Source organism: Meleagris gallopavo, chromosome 2 (assembly GCF_905368555.1).
Source record: "Meleagris gallopavo chromosome 2, MGAL_WU_HG_1.1, whole genome shotgun sequence".
NCBI lineage: Eukaryota > Metazoa > Chordata > Aves > Galliformes > Phasianidae > Meleagris > Meleagris gallopavo.
In genome coordinates, this window is record NC_139405.1 from 84,175,141 (window position 1) to 84,192,719 (window position 17,579).

At 35.9% G+C, this 17,579-nt stretch overlaps 1 protein-coding gene and 1 long non-coding RNA gene across 2 annotated transcripts in view; one reads left to right on the forward strand and one right to left on the reverse strand.

The window, feature by feature from the left end:
• The window catches only part of EYS (EGF-like photoreceptor maintenance factor), a 765,389-nt gene that overhangs the window by 189,434 nt on the left and 558,376 nt on the right, over window positions 1-17,579 (forward strand). The window contains exons 12-13 of the mRNA XM_085217834.1: window positions 5,214-5,327; window positions 7,185-7,307. Coding sequence (XP_085073960.1) covers window positions 5,214-5,327; window positions 7,185-7,307 — 237 coding nt within the window. The remainder of the gene's footprint in view (window positions 1-5,213; window positions 5,328-7,184; window positions 7,308-17,579) is intronic.
• LOC146545071 (uncharacterized) overlaps window positions 1-17,579 on the reverse strand; it is a 57,609-nt gene that overhangs the window by 29,570 nt on the left and 10,460 nt on the right. The window lies entirely within an intron of this gene.

Genomic DNA, 17,579 nt, shown 5'->3' on the forward strand with positions numbered 1-17,579 from the left:
ATCCCCTTTCATCACAGCTTTGCTTCCCATCTCCCTGCTTTTGCTTTATGACATGAAGAAATTATTATTTCCCCCCCGGAAAGTAAGAAAGGCAGCAAGAAGTTGTGGCAATAACAATTGTGAGCTAATAACTCATAAAATTTGAGTTTAAAGAAAGTTGAAGTGACAAAGGTTTCATTTTTCAGCATATCGAGTCTACCATATATAAAATTACTAAGACTTAGGACAAACTTAATAGAAGATAAAGGAGGAAATGCAAAATACAGTAACCATGGGCTTGCTAGAGAAATAATGCTTTATTCTACTTATTAGTGAATACAATAAAACACGCTATAAAGACTCAAGAAATCAAGTGTTCTCTACCAGTCCCATGAGGAAAGATTTTTAAAAGTTTCTGATTAAGCTGTATATCTATAAAAGGATTGAATAAAGGGATCCTGTCTGTCTTTAACAGTCTAACATCTTAACATTTTTTCTATCATTTGAAGTTGGCAGAAGTCTTATTTGAACTCTTCCTCAGTGTCTGATTGTATATCTGCAGATCAGTGAGATACAAATAAGAAAACCTTGGAGTTATATTTGCTACTTAAGAGAGATGTATTCTCATTGCTACTTTAACAAAGGCCCTAGTCTAAGAGTTTCATAGTTTGGAACACGACAATTTGACATTATAGCTAAATTTATATAAAATTTTAACATGGTGCCACTGGTACTGCATGTGGCTCCAAACTTACTCTTCCACATGTTTAAATTAACAAACTTTGAGTCTCTGAAAAAGCTAATAAATTACATAAAAATCAGAGTTGTTTTTCAAAGCTCCCAATTTACAATGTTTTAGAAATAGAAATAGAAATAATTAGAATAGAAATAATTTATGAATTAAATATGTGACAATTCATTAGTATATAGTGCATTAAAAATTATTAATAAAAGATTTATAGTAATTAATTTTGACCTTTCTCTTATAATACATGGGTAAATGATTGTGTTTCAAATAAAGAATACTTCATTCATTAGGAAATTAGACAGAAAATTTGGGAGCTATAGGTGATGTAAGTTTGTTATGATTCTCAAACATCACACAGTTGCCCCAAAAGTGACAAATATTCTTTTCTGAGAAATGTAAAAATTAAGGGTCATATTGCACATTAGAGCACGAGCTAGAAAACTGTATTATATGGGAGTACAGGAACAGAAAAGACAGGAACTTGACAGAGATCTAATGAATAAAACCTATGAGGAAATATGGAATGTTTATTAGTTTGTTTGTGTCAACAGACTGAAGACTGAGTGAGAACATATGCATATACATATATAAAATCAAGATATGTAAATGGATAAAAAATGGATAAAAAAGAGATATGAGTATGGGGACAGGAGGCTCAGCAAGAGCCAGTGTGCACAGGTAGCCAAGAGGGTAAGCCATGTTTTGGAGTACCTTAAAAACAGCACAACTAGTCAATCAAAAAAGGTGATTCTTCCTCTATATTTAGCATTGTGGGCTTTTTTGTTTGTTTGTTTTGTTTTGTTTTTAATTGTCCTTGAATATTGTATACAGTTCTGGGCTCCACAGTCAAAAAAAAAAAAAAAAAAAAAAAAAAAAAAAAAAGTTAGGTACTTGAAAGCATCCAGAGGAAGGCAACAAAGTTGACAAAGAGCAGGAAGGTATGTCCTAAGGACAACTGAGTTGTCTAGTTTGGAAAAAAGAGGGCTAGGAGGTGAGTCTCTTTCAGGGGAATTGTTCTCTCTTTCAGGGGAAATGGAGGCGTTATCTGAAAAAAACAGTTCAAAGACATTCTTAGCAGCAGAGGTATTAGGAAGGAGATCATTAAAAAAGTGAACAGCAGTTTTTACATTGGAACCTTGAATATTTCATGGTAACATTGTAACATTTATGTTACAAGCAACTGCTCCGATAATCCTTGAAGTCTGGCAGTCCTTATTTTACTATACCTTGCTATATATTTTTTGCCTTGAAAAATGACTAGGTTAACAGGTTTTTTTCTACATCAATCACACCACACAGCTTGATATCACCCACAAACTTGCTGAGGGCGCACTCACTTTTCATGTCACTGATGAATATATATTAAAGAGCATTGGTCATAGTACTGACCCTTGATGGACATTACTTGTCACTGGTTTTCATCCAGACATTGAGCTATTGACCACCACTCTCTGGGAATGATCTTGCAACCGATTCCTCATCATCAAACAGTCTGTCTGTCAAATCTGTATCTTCCTAATTTAGAGAGAAGGATACTGTGGAGGACCATGTCAAAGGCCTTGCTAAAGTCCAGATAGATGATATCAGTGGTTCTTCCCTTGTTCTCTGATGCACTTATGCCATCAAAAGAAGCAACAAGGTTGTTTAGGCAGAACCTGTCCTTGGTGAAGCCATGCTAATTATCCCATATCACTTCATATGCTTTGGCATCGCTTTCATGCTCTGATCTGATATTTCCTGGCACTGAAGTGAGGCTAGCAGTGTTTCTGTGGGTCATCCTTTCTTCTTAAAAATGGATAATATATTACATCTTTTCTAGTCACCGAAGACTTCACCTGACCACGACTTTTCAAATATCATTGAGAGTGACTTGGTGACTACATCAGCCAATTCCCTCGGGACTCTGGGATGCATTGGGACATATGGATTTATTGATGATCAGGTTCCTTAGGTGGTTGTGAACTTGATCTTTGCTTACAGCAGGAAAGGCAATGCTCTCCCCGTTATGAATCACATGCTTGAGGTCTCTGTGTACAGCAGTCGCTAGTGAAGACTGAAGCAAAAATGTTGTTAAATACCTCATCCGTCTCCATGTCTGTCGTTACTAGCCTACCCATGTTGCCGACTAGTAAGGGTATGTCCTCCTGGACTTTCCTTTTCCAATTGCTGTACCTATAGAAGACTTTCATATTCTTCTTTGTGCCCCTTGCTAATCCAGATCCTTGGGGCCTTCGCCTACATGATCCCATCCCTACAAAGCCTAATATGCACCAGTGGGGGTGATCTGCTGTCATTGTTGCCACTGCTGAAATGAACTAATTCTGCATGTGTCATTGTGTTCACATCCACTGTTTGGTCTCCATAAATATTCAGCAAGCATCAATGAACATCAGTGTGTGTCATTTTTTCCCCATAGAGGAATTAAATTCCACACCTTTGATTCATAGGCACTTTCATTTTGTCAGATGCCTGTTACATAGCAACAAAATGTAATGGAATATTGGAGGGAAGGTTCAACCTCTGCTGCCATACCACAAACATCCATCTGCCTCTGACATCATTAGCCAACATAACAAAACAGTAGGCATTACTTTCAGAGCAGTCCTCACATATAACCACATTTATAATATCCTGGTTTTCTTTCATTACATATGCAAGTGAAAACAGTGGTTTATTTTTAACTTCTTAAAAAAAAAGGCTTGTGAAAAAATATGTTCTCAACCAGATAACCATTCCTTGGATAATATTCTTATTTTTAGTATTAGTAAGTAATGTGTCCTCCCAAAAATGATGACTAATGATATTTCAAAATATTACAGTATGGCTAGCAAGGCTTGTAAATCATACCATCTGTTAAAGGAGAGATGGAACTACAGATTGCCTCATAGTAGTCCACATTTTGGACCACCTACTATCAACATATTAACTATTATAGATCATCTACATTTTGCTTGATAGTAAGATAATCATTAGAAAGATATGATTACCAAATAATCCAGAATAATCTAAACAGTGATGGTTGTGTAGGGGTTCTTCTGACAAAATTCAGTTTAAAACAAGAATAAAAATAAGATTTTTTTTGAAAGGAGATCTAATGCCAGGTTTCTCCTGTATTCTGTTGAGGTTGTGTACTGTATCTTACCTAAGCCCCCAACCACGTATTAGAATTCATAAATAAATTCTGCAAGAAAGGAAAGATGTGTGTTGACATACACACATCGCACCAGGACACTCCAATATTTACTGCCATTTGTTACTGCTTTGCTGTCACAAACATCAAATTATTTTTTCTGGTATTCACAAATGCTTTATAGATTGACATGTTATCGCAGCTCAGAAGGCTTTCGAATTTGTTTCCTGAATGAGATAATGTTTTAGAGACTTTTAAAAATGATGTGGAAGTAGGAAGGAAAGGTATAAAAACATTTGTCATTCCTAACATACACTACATTTTTAATGGATTAACTTGTATTTTCTAGTTTTAAACATTATTGTTAAAAAAAAAATGCACAGATTGGGATTTATTTTTCTTTAGGTAAATATGCATGTTTTATGGTGTGCCATATCTTTGCTATGCATCTTTCATTTTCCATGAGCTTAATTAAATATACATATATATATGTTTGCTCCATTCAGATACTCTCCCTACCTGTCTGGCATTTTCTGCTCTTTGCAAATATGCTTCCCAAAGGTGCCTCCATCTTGGCAGTGGGGCCTAGCTGTGCCCTGCAGTGGGGCTGCTGGAGCTGAATGTAACCATCTGTGTGCAGCACATGGTAGCCCCAGCCTCACCTTACACAGGAGATTGCAATACCACTGCCAGCATATGTTCACCTGCACCCAGTGCAGTGTATCAAAATACATGTCAGAAATTGGAAACCTGAGTTGCAGTTTTTAAGCTTTTAATTTTGCTTATTTTTCCGTCTTTTATTAAGGTATATAGACAGCATCCTCACCTACTGTAATTAAGCTACACAATTCATGCATGCTGAAAATCTGACCTGCGTGACATATGTTTGTTATACCTCAAAGTACTCGTATATATTTTACATCTCCACTGCTGAAAGAATAAGACAACAAAAGAAAGATATTTGATGTACCGCCTCTTATAGTAACATGTCAAGATTCACAAAAAGTACTTAAAGAATTGAAGTGACTCTATTATAAGCAAAATGTGTGAAAATATGTATGTTATTTGCATAAGGCTATGAATTTCTTGTTACTTTCTGGAAGTACCTCCTGTTTTATTTATTGCTTTATTTCAGGAATAAAGGCATGTATTTGTGGTGTTGGATAAGAAATGTGTGAAATTTAATTCTTTCTTAATAAAAGACAGAAGTTCTGACTTCCAGATTCATCTTTCAGTGAAATACAGATTTAAACATGTCTTGGTTTTAATTACAGTAAACCACTGGAAATAATAGTTTCATGTTAAAAGCACACATAAAGAGGAAGTAAATCAAATATCACCTTGCTTCCTTGGCAGGTTTTTCAGGACAGTACTGTGAAATAGAAATGAATGAATGTGATTCAAGTCCCTGCTTGAATGATGCTGTCTGTCACAGTGATGTCAACGGATACAACTGTATTTGCCCTGAAGGTAAATTGTTCAAAATAATTTATTTTTTTTCTTTGACAATTCTCAAAATTGCCTGCAGTCTGCAGGACATCTTCTTGACAGACTTGAAAATCACTGTTAAAATTTCCTGTCTATGAAAGTTAGTTATTCTTTTCTGGTTTCATTTGCATCTTAGTCCTTCAAGGTGTCCAATAAAACAAGTACACTCACAATAAATGGAGGCAGATAAATGTGTTGCCTTTATCACATAAAACCTCATAATAATAATAAGTGAACAAATGAAGAAAACATAAATATATTGCATTTGGAAATCACAGAAAATTGAATCAAGAAGCTTACAAAGAAAATATATTATACTGATATACCATACTGATATACTAATTTGCAGTTTTCTGACTGTCATAATGGACAAAATAATGATTTTGTAACAGTTCTTCAGTGCAAAAATGCTAAAATTGCCCAAACAAAAAGAATGATTTTCAGTAGTTTTGGTCTGGTTTTGTAAGAGTGCGTGTTGCCCAGTAAAATATAAATTATGTGAACAAAGGAAAAGTTGTTCCAGGAAAAACTGAAAAACTTTAAAACATTTAAAATTACAGTGTCTTTCTGAGATACTTTCAAAAATGAGTTATTGGTGAATATTTTAATGTATTTTATAAATTCAATTGTAGTTTAAGAAGAGTAAAAAATCTGTGGCTTACAAATTGTGTTTTAAAATGTCTTATATATGAATTTAAAATCAAACATTAATATTTTGTACTTAGAGTTTGATAGTGAATTGATTTCATAGCTTACAAAGTTTTTTTTATTTATAAATTGATACAAGCATTGTGGTGGTGGTGATAACTATAGAAATTCTTCACAAAAGACAAAATTGTTGCAAGTAATTCTTTTAAGTACAGCCTCCATCATTAGTTTAAATTAGAAGCCAACACAGACATTGGAAGGTAGTTGAAAATTTACCTTGGAAAAGATCATTCTTCTGTTTAGATTGCCTGATCGGCTTACAGAAGAATAAATCTTGGCATCTAAATTAATAACTTTGTGGCTTACTTGTTACCTATGAGACATGGGTCTGATTAAACTCTGATTGCAAATGAGAACTGCTTCTGAATACATTATTAATGAACTCAGGATAATTCTAAAGTTTTATGACTTAAGGATCAGTGGAAATTGGCTCCATGGTCAGTTTGAGAAATTATGAGAATATGCCTTGCACTGAGGATGTTGATAGCTTAGCATTAGTCATGGTCTTCCCACAGCCATGGCCTGTGACAGCACTAATGATAGTCATTTTGAAGCATGACCATGAATTAGAATACATTTACAAAACCGTAAAATGTCAGATATTGGAGTGGATGTTCTCTCTCAATTTCAAGTATTAAAAAAACCTTTTGGACTTGCTAGTTTGCTAAAAGTCACTATTACATGAGAAAAAAAAAAAAAAAGAGAGAAAAACCAGAGAAGTAATTATTTCAGTGTTGATTATTAAAACGGAACAGATGTCCAAACCCCAGCACATCTAAACTTCATCTGTACTGTCCTCAAAATCGCAGAAGATACACTAGTTATTTGGTCTCTGCTGAACAGAAAGTTCAACTAGATTAATGAAAATACTGAATACTAAGCTTGTTCTTTCAATTTTAACTCTTTTTAAAGCATGTTTAATGGTCAGATATACTTTTTGTTAATGATAACACAGGAAAAGATTTTAGAAAGATCTTTCAAAAAGACAGATAATCATATTATGGGAGTAAATTGAAAATAATGTATTCTTTAGGAAAAAAATATACTCAAAGACATGCTTTAGAAAAGAAGGCACGTGTAGCTGAATAATGTCTAGCTCTTATTTTGTTTTGTTTTGTTTTTCCAACAAAGGATTTGAAGGTCTTAACTGTGAAATCAACTTTGATGAGTGCACTTACGACTTCTGCAAAAATAATTCAACCTGTTTGGACCTGATTGCAGACTACAGTTGTGTTTGTCCTCCAGGATTCACTGGTAAGATTTATTGTACTTTACTTAAGACATTAAGTAGCTAAAAATGAAAAAACAACAACAAAAAAATAAAAAACAAATTCATTATTGTAGTTTGTTTAGTATTTTAACATTAATAAATAAAAATTCAACTCAGTGTTCTGCACTATTGCTAATCTGCTTTTGCTTCCTTACTAATATGATAAAAACTGAAAGCAATGTGTGAGATGATTGATTAATTGATGGAAAGAAAAAATATATTTTATTGAGATAAAAAGTGTTCAGAAAACACGTAGTCTGTGAAAAACATTATTTAATCTTTTCCTAGGTAAGCAAAAATAGATAAAGCTGGTAGTATTTGTCTTCAGAAGATCATATCACAGCCACACTTTTCTTGTGATTCAGATAGAAATGAGAATACAATTTTAGCAAGAGAACACTTTGCTCTTCAAGAAAGATGTCATTAGATCTTTATGATAAATAGCCTGGGATTTGCATGATTATTTGTGTATCTAACAGGTTTAAGAAAATAGCTTTTGCATGAGGAGCAGTCTTCATAAACCTACTTGCTGTGACAAGCAACTAACAGGAGCATAAGGAAATCAATAAAACTGTCTCAGAATATGCTATCTTAACAACTAATTGGCTGTGATGTCAGGGACTGGAACACACTGACTTTCAGGTGCTGGTTTCAGTGACGCAAATTAATAGTATTAATATGTCACAAGAGGTAGTAGGAAGATGCTCTTAGTGGATGAAGGTAAGGCTGTGGATGTGGTCCACCTGGACTTCAGTAAAGCCTTTGATGCTGTCCCCCAAACATCCTCATGGAGAAGCTGGCTGTCCATGCATTGAATGTGCATATGCCTTGCTGGGTGAAACACTGGCTGGATGGCAGGGCCCAAAGAGTTGTGTTCAATGGAAGTAAATCCAGTTGGTGGCCGGTCACAAGCGGTGTCCTCCAGGACTCAATACTGAGGCCGCTTCTATTTAACATCTTTATTAACAATCTTGATGAGGGGTTTGAGTGCATCCTCAGTAAGTTTGCAGACAACACCAAGTTGGGAGGGAGTGTTGATCTGCCTGAGGGGAGAAAGGCAGTACAGAGGGACCTGGATAGACTGGATTGGGGGGCCAGGGTAAACTGCATGAGTTTCAATAGGGCCAAGTGTTGGGTCCTGCATTTTGGTCACAGCAACCCCGGGCAACTCTACAGGTTTGGGGAAGAGTGGCTAGAAAGCTTCCTGATGGAAAGGGACCTTGGTGTACTGATGGGCAGTCGGCTGAATATGAGCCAGCAGCATGCCAAGGTGGTCAAGAAAGGATTGTATCAGAAACGGTGTGGTGAGCAGGGCTAGAGAAGTAATCCTGCCCCTGTACTTGGCATTGGTGAGGCCTCACCTTAGTACTGTGTTCGATTTTGGGCACCTCAATATAGAAGAGACATTGAGGTGCTGGAGCAGGTCCAAAGAAGGGCAACAAGGCTTGTGAAGGGCTTGGAGAATATGCCCTACAAGGAGAGACTGAAGGAACTGGGGCTGTTTAGTCTGGGGAAGAGGAGGCTGAGGGGAGACCTTATTGCTCTCTTCCAATATCTGAAAGGTGCTTACAACCACAGAGAGGGATTGGTCTCTTCTCACTGGTGACAGGTAACAGGACAAGGGGAAGTTGTGCCAGGGGAGGTTTAGGTTGGATATCAGGAAAAACTTATCAGGAAAAACAGAAAGGGTTGTTAAGCACTGGAATAGGCTCCCCAGGGAGATGGTTGAGTCACCATCCCTGAGTGTGTTTAAAATCTGTTCGGATGTGGTGCTCAGGGACATGATTTAATGGTGGGTTGTTAGAGTTAGGTTAGCATAGTTAAGTTGCAGTTGGACTTGATCTTTAAGTTCTTTTCCAACCTGACCAATTCTGTGATTCTATGATTCTAGGTTGATCCATAGCAGCAAAAATTCACCATTTGCTGAGCAGTCTCAGAAATCCAGCAAAGTCAGCAGGGGTCGTATAAGAAGCCAAATGTGTGCTCATAGGAAGCTCAAAATCTAAAATAAAAGAAGAGACCAATTATAGAGAAATGGAAGGCTAAAGGGATGAGTAGAGTGGTGAAGAATGAGGAGGCAAAATTAAGTTAGAAGTAAATAAAGCATGTAAGGTTGAGAGTAACACCAACTACATTCAATTTAGGAATATTTCATACTTATTTTAGCAATTAGTTAAGAACTGGCAGATGGAACACAAGGAATGTAAGTTGATACACAGAAATTTAGAATCTGTGAAAGTGATATTAGTTTCTGTTCCCAAAGATGTCTATGACTTTTCTTGGTTCTTGCCAACATATTCTACAGTAATTCTGCATTACAAAACTGTAGTGTGCTTTATTTCCTTCTCAATCATAGTTTCTTCCTTTCTTTCTTTCTTTCTTTCTTTCTTTCTTTCTTTCTTTCTTTCTTTCTTTCTTTCTTTCTTTCTTTTTCTTTCTTTCTTTCTTTTTCTTTCTTCTTTCTTTCTTTCTTTCTTTCTTTCTTTTTCTTTCTTTCTTTCTTTCTTTCTTTCTTTTTCTTTCTTTCTTTCTTTCTTTCTTTTTCTTTCTTTCTTTCTTTCTTTCTTTCTTTCTTTTTCTTTCTTTCTTTCTTTCTTTCTTTCTTTCTTTCTTTCTTTCTTTTCTTTTTTCTTTCTTTCTTTCTTTCTTTCTTTCTTTCTTTCTTTCTTTCTTTCTTTCTTTCTTTCTTTCTTTCTTCTTTCTTTTTCTTTCTTTCTTCCTTCCTTCCTTCCTTCCTTCCTTCCTTCCTTCCTTCCTTCCTTCCTTCCTTCCTTTTTTTTTTGCTAACTGCTGTCAGGAGTTTGCATTGTGTATGTCTACATCATGTTCATATCAACAGATTTTTAATATGATACTTTTAAAAGGTGAACTTATACAAACTTTTATTAGTATGCTGCAAGGATCAAAATGAAAGACATAATTTTTCTGTGGCAGCTTTCAACCAGTCAGTTTTAACTAGAGAATGCAGGAAAAACTGTTCCTATAAAAGTACAGCTACTTTGGGATATAATGGAGTTTACATTAAAGAACTATAAATATGAAGAGAATTGTAGGTATCACAAAAACTACCCAAAACAAAGTATGTTTTCCTTAGGAAGAACTCTTACTCCTAGATTCATGCATATAGTTTGTTTATAATGTATGCCCATTGGAAGACAAAAAGATTCATGATGAGTGATAAAGCAGCTACGAGTAGATTATAGACAGATTTTAATGGGTACTTTGAGGCTATAGTGAACTCATAGGAGTTCACTGTTACATAAGAGTATATTTTGAAAAGGTCTGTTTTCTGTCTTATCTCTTGTGTAAGAGCTTTCATCATGAATTTGCTTTGGATATCACTTTTTTTTCCTTTTTTTTTTTTTTTTTTTTCCTGGAGAGACAGGACATGAGCTCCTATAAGAAAGCAAATGAGCCAGTGCACTGATTGAAACTGGAAGTGAGGATAAGAACTCTTCTGATTACAGTGAATATTTTCCTCTATGCTTATGCTGGTTGTGCAATAAATGCACAATCAACTGTTGTGAATGTCGTAAAATCAGATCTCTCCAAGCCTTCTGGCAACTGCTTCATCCTTCCTAGAAATAGCCTGATGCCAAATACTCAGTATTTGATCGTGTATGCTCTAAGAAAAGCAAAAAGTAGTAGAAGAATGTAATCCACCAATATGAGATTTGATACAAGATGTACAGATTTTGATATCTTGCAACTAGCTCAATTTCCACTGTTTCCTTATGATATCATTTATGTCCTGTGTACTTCTGAGTTTTAGTACTGATGTAAATGTCCCTAGAAGATATTGCCATAGTAACAGTTGCACATTCAAAATATTTCTTTAAAACAAAAGGAAATATAGTGTACATACAAGAATTTCTGGTTCATTCAGTTAATATTTGACAGTGTAGAAATCCATATTATATAATGGATACAAAAAAAAACATCCAAATTGTTGTACCAAAGAATTTGCTATTATCTACCTGTTTTCTTTCTCATTATGTTCACTTTTCCAGTGTTCCTCTGTATCCTACAGGTGACAGTTTCAATCTTCTCAAGAAATTGAGGAGTTTAGGATTTAGTTATCAGCATCTTGAGACCTGTCACAAGAGGATGTTCACACTATGGATTTCTTCCTCTTTAGTCTTAAACCCAGTTGTTTTTTTTATACATATACAATTTTTTCTGCTGGACTGCTGTTCATCTGGCGGTGATTGCTGGTGATATCACCCCCTCTCCAGAGGGTCATTTGGAGCTGAAGCTACAGATGGGCTACAGGGGTTAAACCAGCAAATTCCAGCACAGGTCAAGGCTAGGTTGAGCCACTGTACTATACACGTTGGGCTGTAAGGGCAGAGTTGAGTGGGAGGCAGACAGTTGTCTTGATGGAGCAGGTTCTGGATGGAGAGAGCAATTCCCTCCTGCTGAGGAAAGCCAGTGGAATAGAAATAATGCCTGAACAAACTGAGGTTCCTCGGAGGAGTGGGGAGTATTCTTGCAGTATCTGCTTCAAAAAGCAATTTTTATTGTTAAAATGGTAAGCACCTGAGTGCTGGCAGCTTTGCAGCCCACTGCAAAGGGATTCCTTTACTTTGAGCAGATAGGCAGATAAAGTGAAGCAGCTTCTCAGGAAGACAGGGAAAAGCCTTTCCCTCCCTGTTAAATCAAACCTTGCTCTAAAATGCCCTCTTGTGGAAGTCAACATCCAAGATCACTATAATTATCCCATAGGAAAAAAGTACTAGACAAAAACTGACAGATGGAGGCAGTGCTGTCTTCTTCCCACATAATGCTTTGTTTGGTTTTATCAGTTAGAAGGCTTTCAAGTACCCTTGGTGATCGAGATAGATAGAGACAGTCCATGTCTGTTAGGGTGGAAAGCCTTGTTAAATTAGAATCGCAGAATCACAGAATGGCCCAGGTTGGAAGAGACCTCAAGGATCATGAATCTCCAACCCCCACTGCCACAGGCAGGGCCACCAACCTCCACATTTAATACTGGACCAAATTAGGAAAAAAAATCTGTTCCATTTATCCAGATTAGATTCGAGGAATTATCAGAGCCTGAATGTAGTTGAAGTAGGAAATTTCAATACTGAATACTAGGACACTTATGGTGTCTTCAATACCAAGATACCTTGAATCAAAGCATAATTCAGGTGGGCTGGTATGGAATTCCCCAGCAATATAGAAGGAGGAGGAAATTTTGGGGGGTACTGGTTACCAACTCTTTTCAGAATTTGGATGGGTTTCCTCTGGCACTATAAATCCCAGGAAATAAAAAAATAAAATAAAATTTGGAAGTCAGGGTCCTGCACAAAAAAAACTCATGTTTTTTTCATCTCAAATAATTGACAGGGTTATTCTTTCCCTTTTGCATATTTTAAATTTTAGAGATTATAATTAAAATGATTTTAAACTGTGCATATGTCTCTGCATATAGAAATGATCCCTGTGTTAGTAAAGTGACATCAGTGAATATTGTGGAGAAATAACATAACTCCAAAGTGGTTTTTACTCCTCTTGCTTGAGTCACTTCAGTATCTTATTGGCCAATTAATTTAACCAGATGAGTGACACACAGAAATATAGCATGTTTGTTCAACTGAATGCTGTGAGTTATTGATATTAAAACTAAAGCACAATTAAACAGTAGTGAAGGAGTCTTGTCATGGTCCTGAATTTGCGAATTGTTTTTTCATGCATGCTTTCTGCATGTAGGAATGATTTGGATAAGGCTGGAATTGTTTTAAATTGTTGGGAAGAGAAATCCAGGGAAGCAAAAGGCTTATGTGAGCTGCAAGCTGCCGATCAGAGCACCATGTTCTCTCCTAGAAATAATCATAGAAATAGGTAACACAAATTAGCTGGCTCTGGATTATCACAAACATTTACTTTTTATGTAAGTGACTTACTTTAGTCATCACATGTATCCACCAGTCATAGCGCAGTTAAAAGCAATTGTCATGATTTTGCCAGGTCCTGCTAGCCCTTGGCACTGAATTTTGTTATTATTTATATTCAAGAGATTGTTGATCTGACTTCTTCACTTATATCATGGTCCATATGAATGCTTTATGGGTAACATGATCCTGGTTTTAAGTTTTCCATCTCTCTCATTCTTGTTTGTTGTTAGAAGAGATAAGATAAACAGTCAAAATCTAACATCAGTTGAATGTTGACTTAAATAAGTCTTTAAGCTTTACACAGCAGAATAAATACATTTAAAGCTTTCTATATGTTTTCTGAAGATCAAATCTATATATTTTCCTCTGGTATGTCTCATACTATGAGTTTGAGGAATCCCATAGTGGCTATTGTGGCTGAACAAGTGGTCATTCTAACACTGAACATTTATAAATCAAGATTACAAAATGCAGTGTGGTGCCTTCTAGCTCAACCCCTCATCACAAGGCAAAACTTGACACCTTTTTTGTGCTTTAAATCTTTTCTTGTGCATTTGATTTAAAGTCTTTCTAAGACTTTCAGTGAGTATGCAAAATCTGTCCTCTTTCAGGCAGTTTTTGGACGTAGAGATTTAGTTAATGTCAGGACAGCTGCACAGTTTAAAATCTTTATGTCTGTTCATCATCTGTTCCACAATGATCATCTCCAGTTCTGTATTCAAATGATTCAAAGGAAGGAATTGTCATAAGAAATCTTTCAGTGCTTACCTATATTTAAAGTCACAGATATTCAGCCTCACATGCATCCCATGATCAAAAGCCAAGTAGACATACGGCTGCACAGGGATTGTTTTTTTCCTCTGGCCAGCAAAGCTCTGACCCACAGTGGGCTACTAGAATGGGGCTGTGCTACTGGGCTGCTGGCTTGCAGCAATACCCCAAAAGAGAGGTCACCTAGGGCAAGCTTCCCACAGTCAGTAAAACTAACTTTCTGGAAAATAAACACTATGCAAATGTGAAAGAGTATTCAATATGTATTTCTTTGGTTATTAGAGAACATTTATCATTGTGTCTAATGCATATACCTGCTTCCCCTGGAAGGAATTCAACTTAGAACGCTGAGTGGAAAAAAAGAGATTAGTCGAGTGCAGAAAAGTCTGTTTAAATTTCATCATGCTGAAAATTACATTACATAGAAATTTTGATAGGCTAATATATAAAAAAACCTGTCGAATTGCAAGAAAGAAAAAACAAATCAATTACAGTTCAGTGGCAATGGTTTTTCCAGTTACCTAAAAAACTAGACAGTTTCTTTTGTATGAAGAATCAAACAGCACATCTCTCCAGTAGTTTCTCATCTGCAAATGCTAAGCATGATTTGTTTAAATTAGAAGATGAATAGTAACAGTCAGAAACATCTGAAAAAAAAAAGATAAGTTAATTCTTCAATCAAAAATGTAATTAGTTTATGTGGGACTTACTTTATCACTGCTCTACTAGATGTGTTATGAGATTATTTTTTTATTTCATTTTATCCCCTTTATTTTAGATTTTTTTTTTTTCAACAGTAATGCCAATTGTCATGTATAAAATAATATATTTAGAACATAAATCAGTATTTTGGGGGCATGACATGTATTTAATTAATTTAAATAAATTGAAACATGATTTAAAATGAAGGGGTTTACTTTGCATTAAATTTAAAAAAAAAAAAAAAAAGTTGTAGGTTGCTGGGAAGTCCTTAACACTTCAAAAATGGAAAGCAATCATGTCTAGAAAACCTCATATTGCAATTAAAGCACAATTGTTAGACTGGAAAAGATTATTTAAATTTTTTATGTCTGACTACATATGTAAAAATAACATATGGATAACAAAACAATTTTCTACCGCATCAAATTTTTCATTATAACTATCTCAGCTAAGATGTTTGGACTAAACTTTATGTTATGACATGAGCAGTGATTGAGTGAACTCTGATATGAGAAATCTGTCATCTGTCAATTTCCACAGTGCACATTTTTCATTCCTCCCAAACATTCTGTTACTGAATTTGGAAAATGGAAGGGACATCTTATGTAAGAACAGCTTCTTCTAGGTTTGGGGATTTTTTATTCTGTTTTCTAGCAGACAGCTCCTCTTCTGATAACAACAACAAAAATTAAATATATTGGTCTTGGACAAAGCCCATTCTTCAATTTAACAATTTGTAGCATTTTTACATCTAGCATTACAATCTAGCATTGTACCAGAGGTTTTGATATTTCCCAGTATACACTAGACTTTTTATCAAATGCAACAATTCACGTTTGGGTCCCCTGTTCTTTGGCAGCATCATGCTAGAGCAAGTCTGACATAAATTTCAGAAAGACCACACTAGTCACTATATGTTGTGCCATCTTTGGTAACACAGCTGGCTTTTTCTTCTTCACTCTTCAGATTTGTTGGGAATTTTTTGCTTATTTACACCTCTTTCTCAGATCTGCAACCTCCCATAATTTCTGATTTTGCTATATTTAAGGCACTCTGTATATGTTAGGCATTTGTTTTTGTCTGTTATCCCTTGAATAGTGTTTGCTCAGCTTCCATGTTTGCGTTATTACCAGCAAACAGTGACTAGGTGCAGCCTTACTTTAGGGCTGCACTGCTCTGTAGAATTGTTATTTCTATCTACAACTTACTAATAATAACAACATGAAACTGTTCAGAACAAAGGAATACTAAAACAAACATGGCAAGATCCATCTGACCATTATACAAGTCCCAAGGTCTCTTGTTAGCTTGACACAAAACCCATGGCTTGATGCTAGCAATGGCAAGTCCATAGGTACTGGGCTACTGGGAGGCAGTGGTGATGAATGGGGATATCACCCCATAGCCAGACTCACTACATTTGAATGGTAGATTTGCCAGGGACTACTGCTTGCCCAGATCTGAGGAGTGTCTGGGGTGGGAAGGAAAAAGTGTTAAATCTGGAATGATGTTTTTAAACCTGTTTATACAACTTACATCAGAAATCTTCCTTAGCATTTTTGCATTCAGGCAAGAAACAGAAATGCATATATTATTTGCTTTGGTAACATCAGAGCTGCACCTGACAGCCAGTTTTCCTAGGCACTGCTAGAGCATGTATGCTGCCCAAGGACAGAACATATATATTCCAAATTATGACAAGAATACAATAGGGTCCAGCTCTCTTGAGGTGGGCTATCTCTGACACAATATATCTGACTTGCTGAATTCTCTTAAATTATTCACAGAAAAGATAACCAGTAGCAGAAGGCTAGGATAAGTGATTTATTCTGGGAGCATTCTAACAACTCCTAGATTGCTGGTTGTATGCTCTACATTAGGTCAGTTTACCAGAAGGCTGTTAATGTTGCCCATTAACCACCTTGTACTGAATCTAATTACTTAGTTTTCATTAAAGCAGACATTGAATCCAAAAGCATTCAGTTCTGATTTGAATGCATAGCCAGAATATGGCTGGCACTTTTTTTAGTAGCAATCACCATCAGAATTAGAAGTTTATATTAAATACTTTGTGTACATTGTAGTCAACTTTGGGCTGTTGTGTCTCACTACCTTTCTACAGAAAAGGAAAAAAAAAATTCTTACTACCCACGTATTTTCTCTTTGTAGATACAGACTGTAATCAAGTCACTTCTTGGTTTTGTTTGTTCTAAACGAAACAGATGGAGATCTTTAAGCTTTCGCCAACAGCATACTTTCTTGTGTGGCTGAATAAATGGCAGACCTTTTCCTGCATCCCTTCCACATATTTTTAAATATATGGGGCTCTGAACTGTATGGAACTTTGTAGTATGTATAGGTAAAATTACCTTTAAACATAAATACTCCTTCTCATTTTTTTGAATACATCAATCAAGCATTTTTATTTTTCATCATAGCTTTGCAGTTGGGTTCATAGGCTGAAGTCATCCTCAGCAGTCCTTTCTAGATCACTATCACTGTTTCCATACATACAGTTCAGCTCCAGTTTACTACTTGCAGTTAATTACAGAATCACAGAATCACAGAATTGTAGGGGTTGGAAGGGACCTCTAGAGATCATCGAGACCAACCCCCCTGCCAAAGCAGGTTCCCTACACCAGGTCGCACAGGTAGGCGTCCAGGCGAGACTTGAATATCTCCAGAGAAGGAGACTCCACAACCTCCCTGGGCAGCCTGTTACTAGTTGCATCTTTAGCAGCTGTGTATCTTTTTAGTTTCTTGTATCTGGCAGCAGTGCCTGACCAGAACTGACTAGCAGTAAACAACAACAAAAAAAAATATGTATTTTTTAAACAAAGTCTATCACAGAATTTCCATCAGCATATGCTTGTTTGCTCTCCT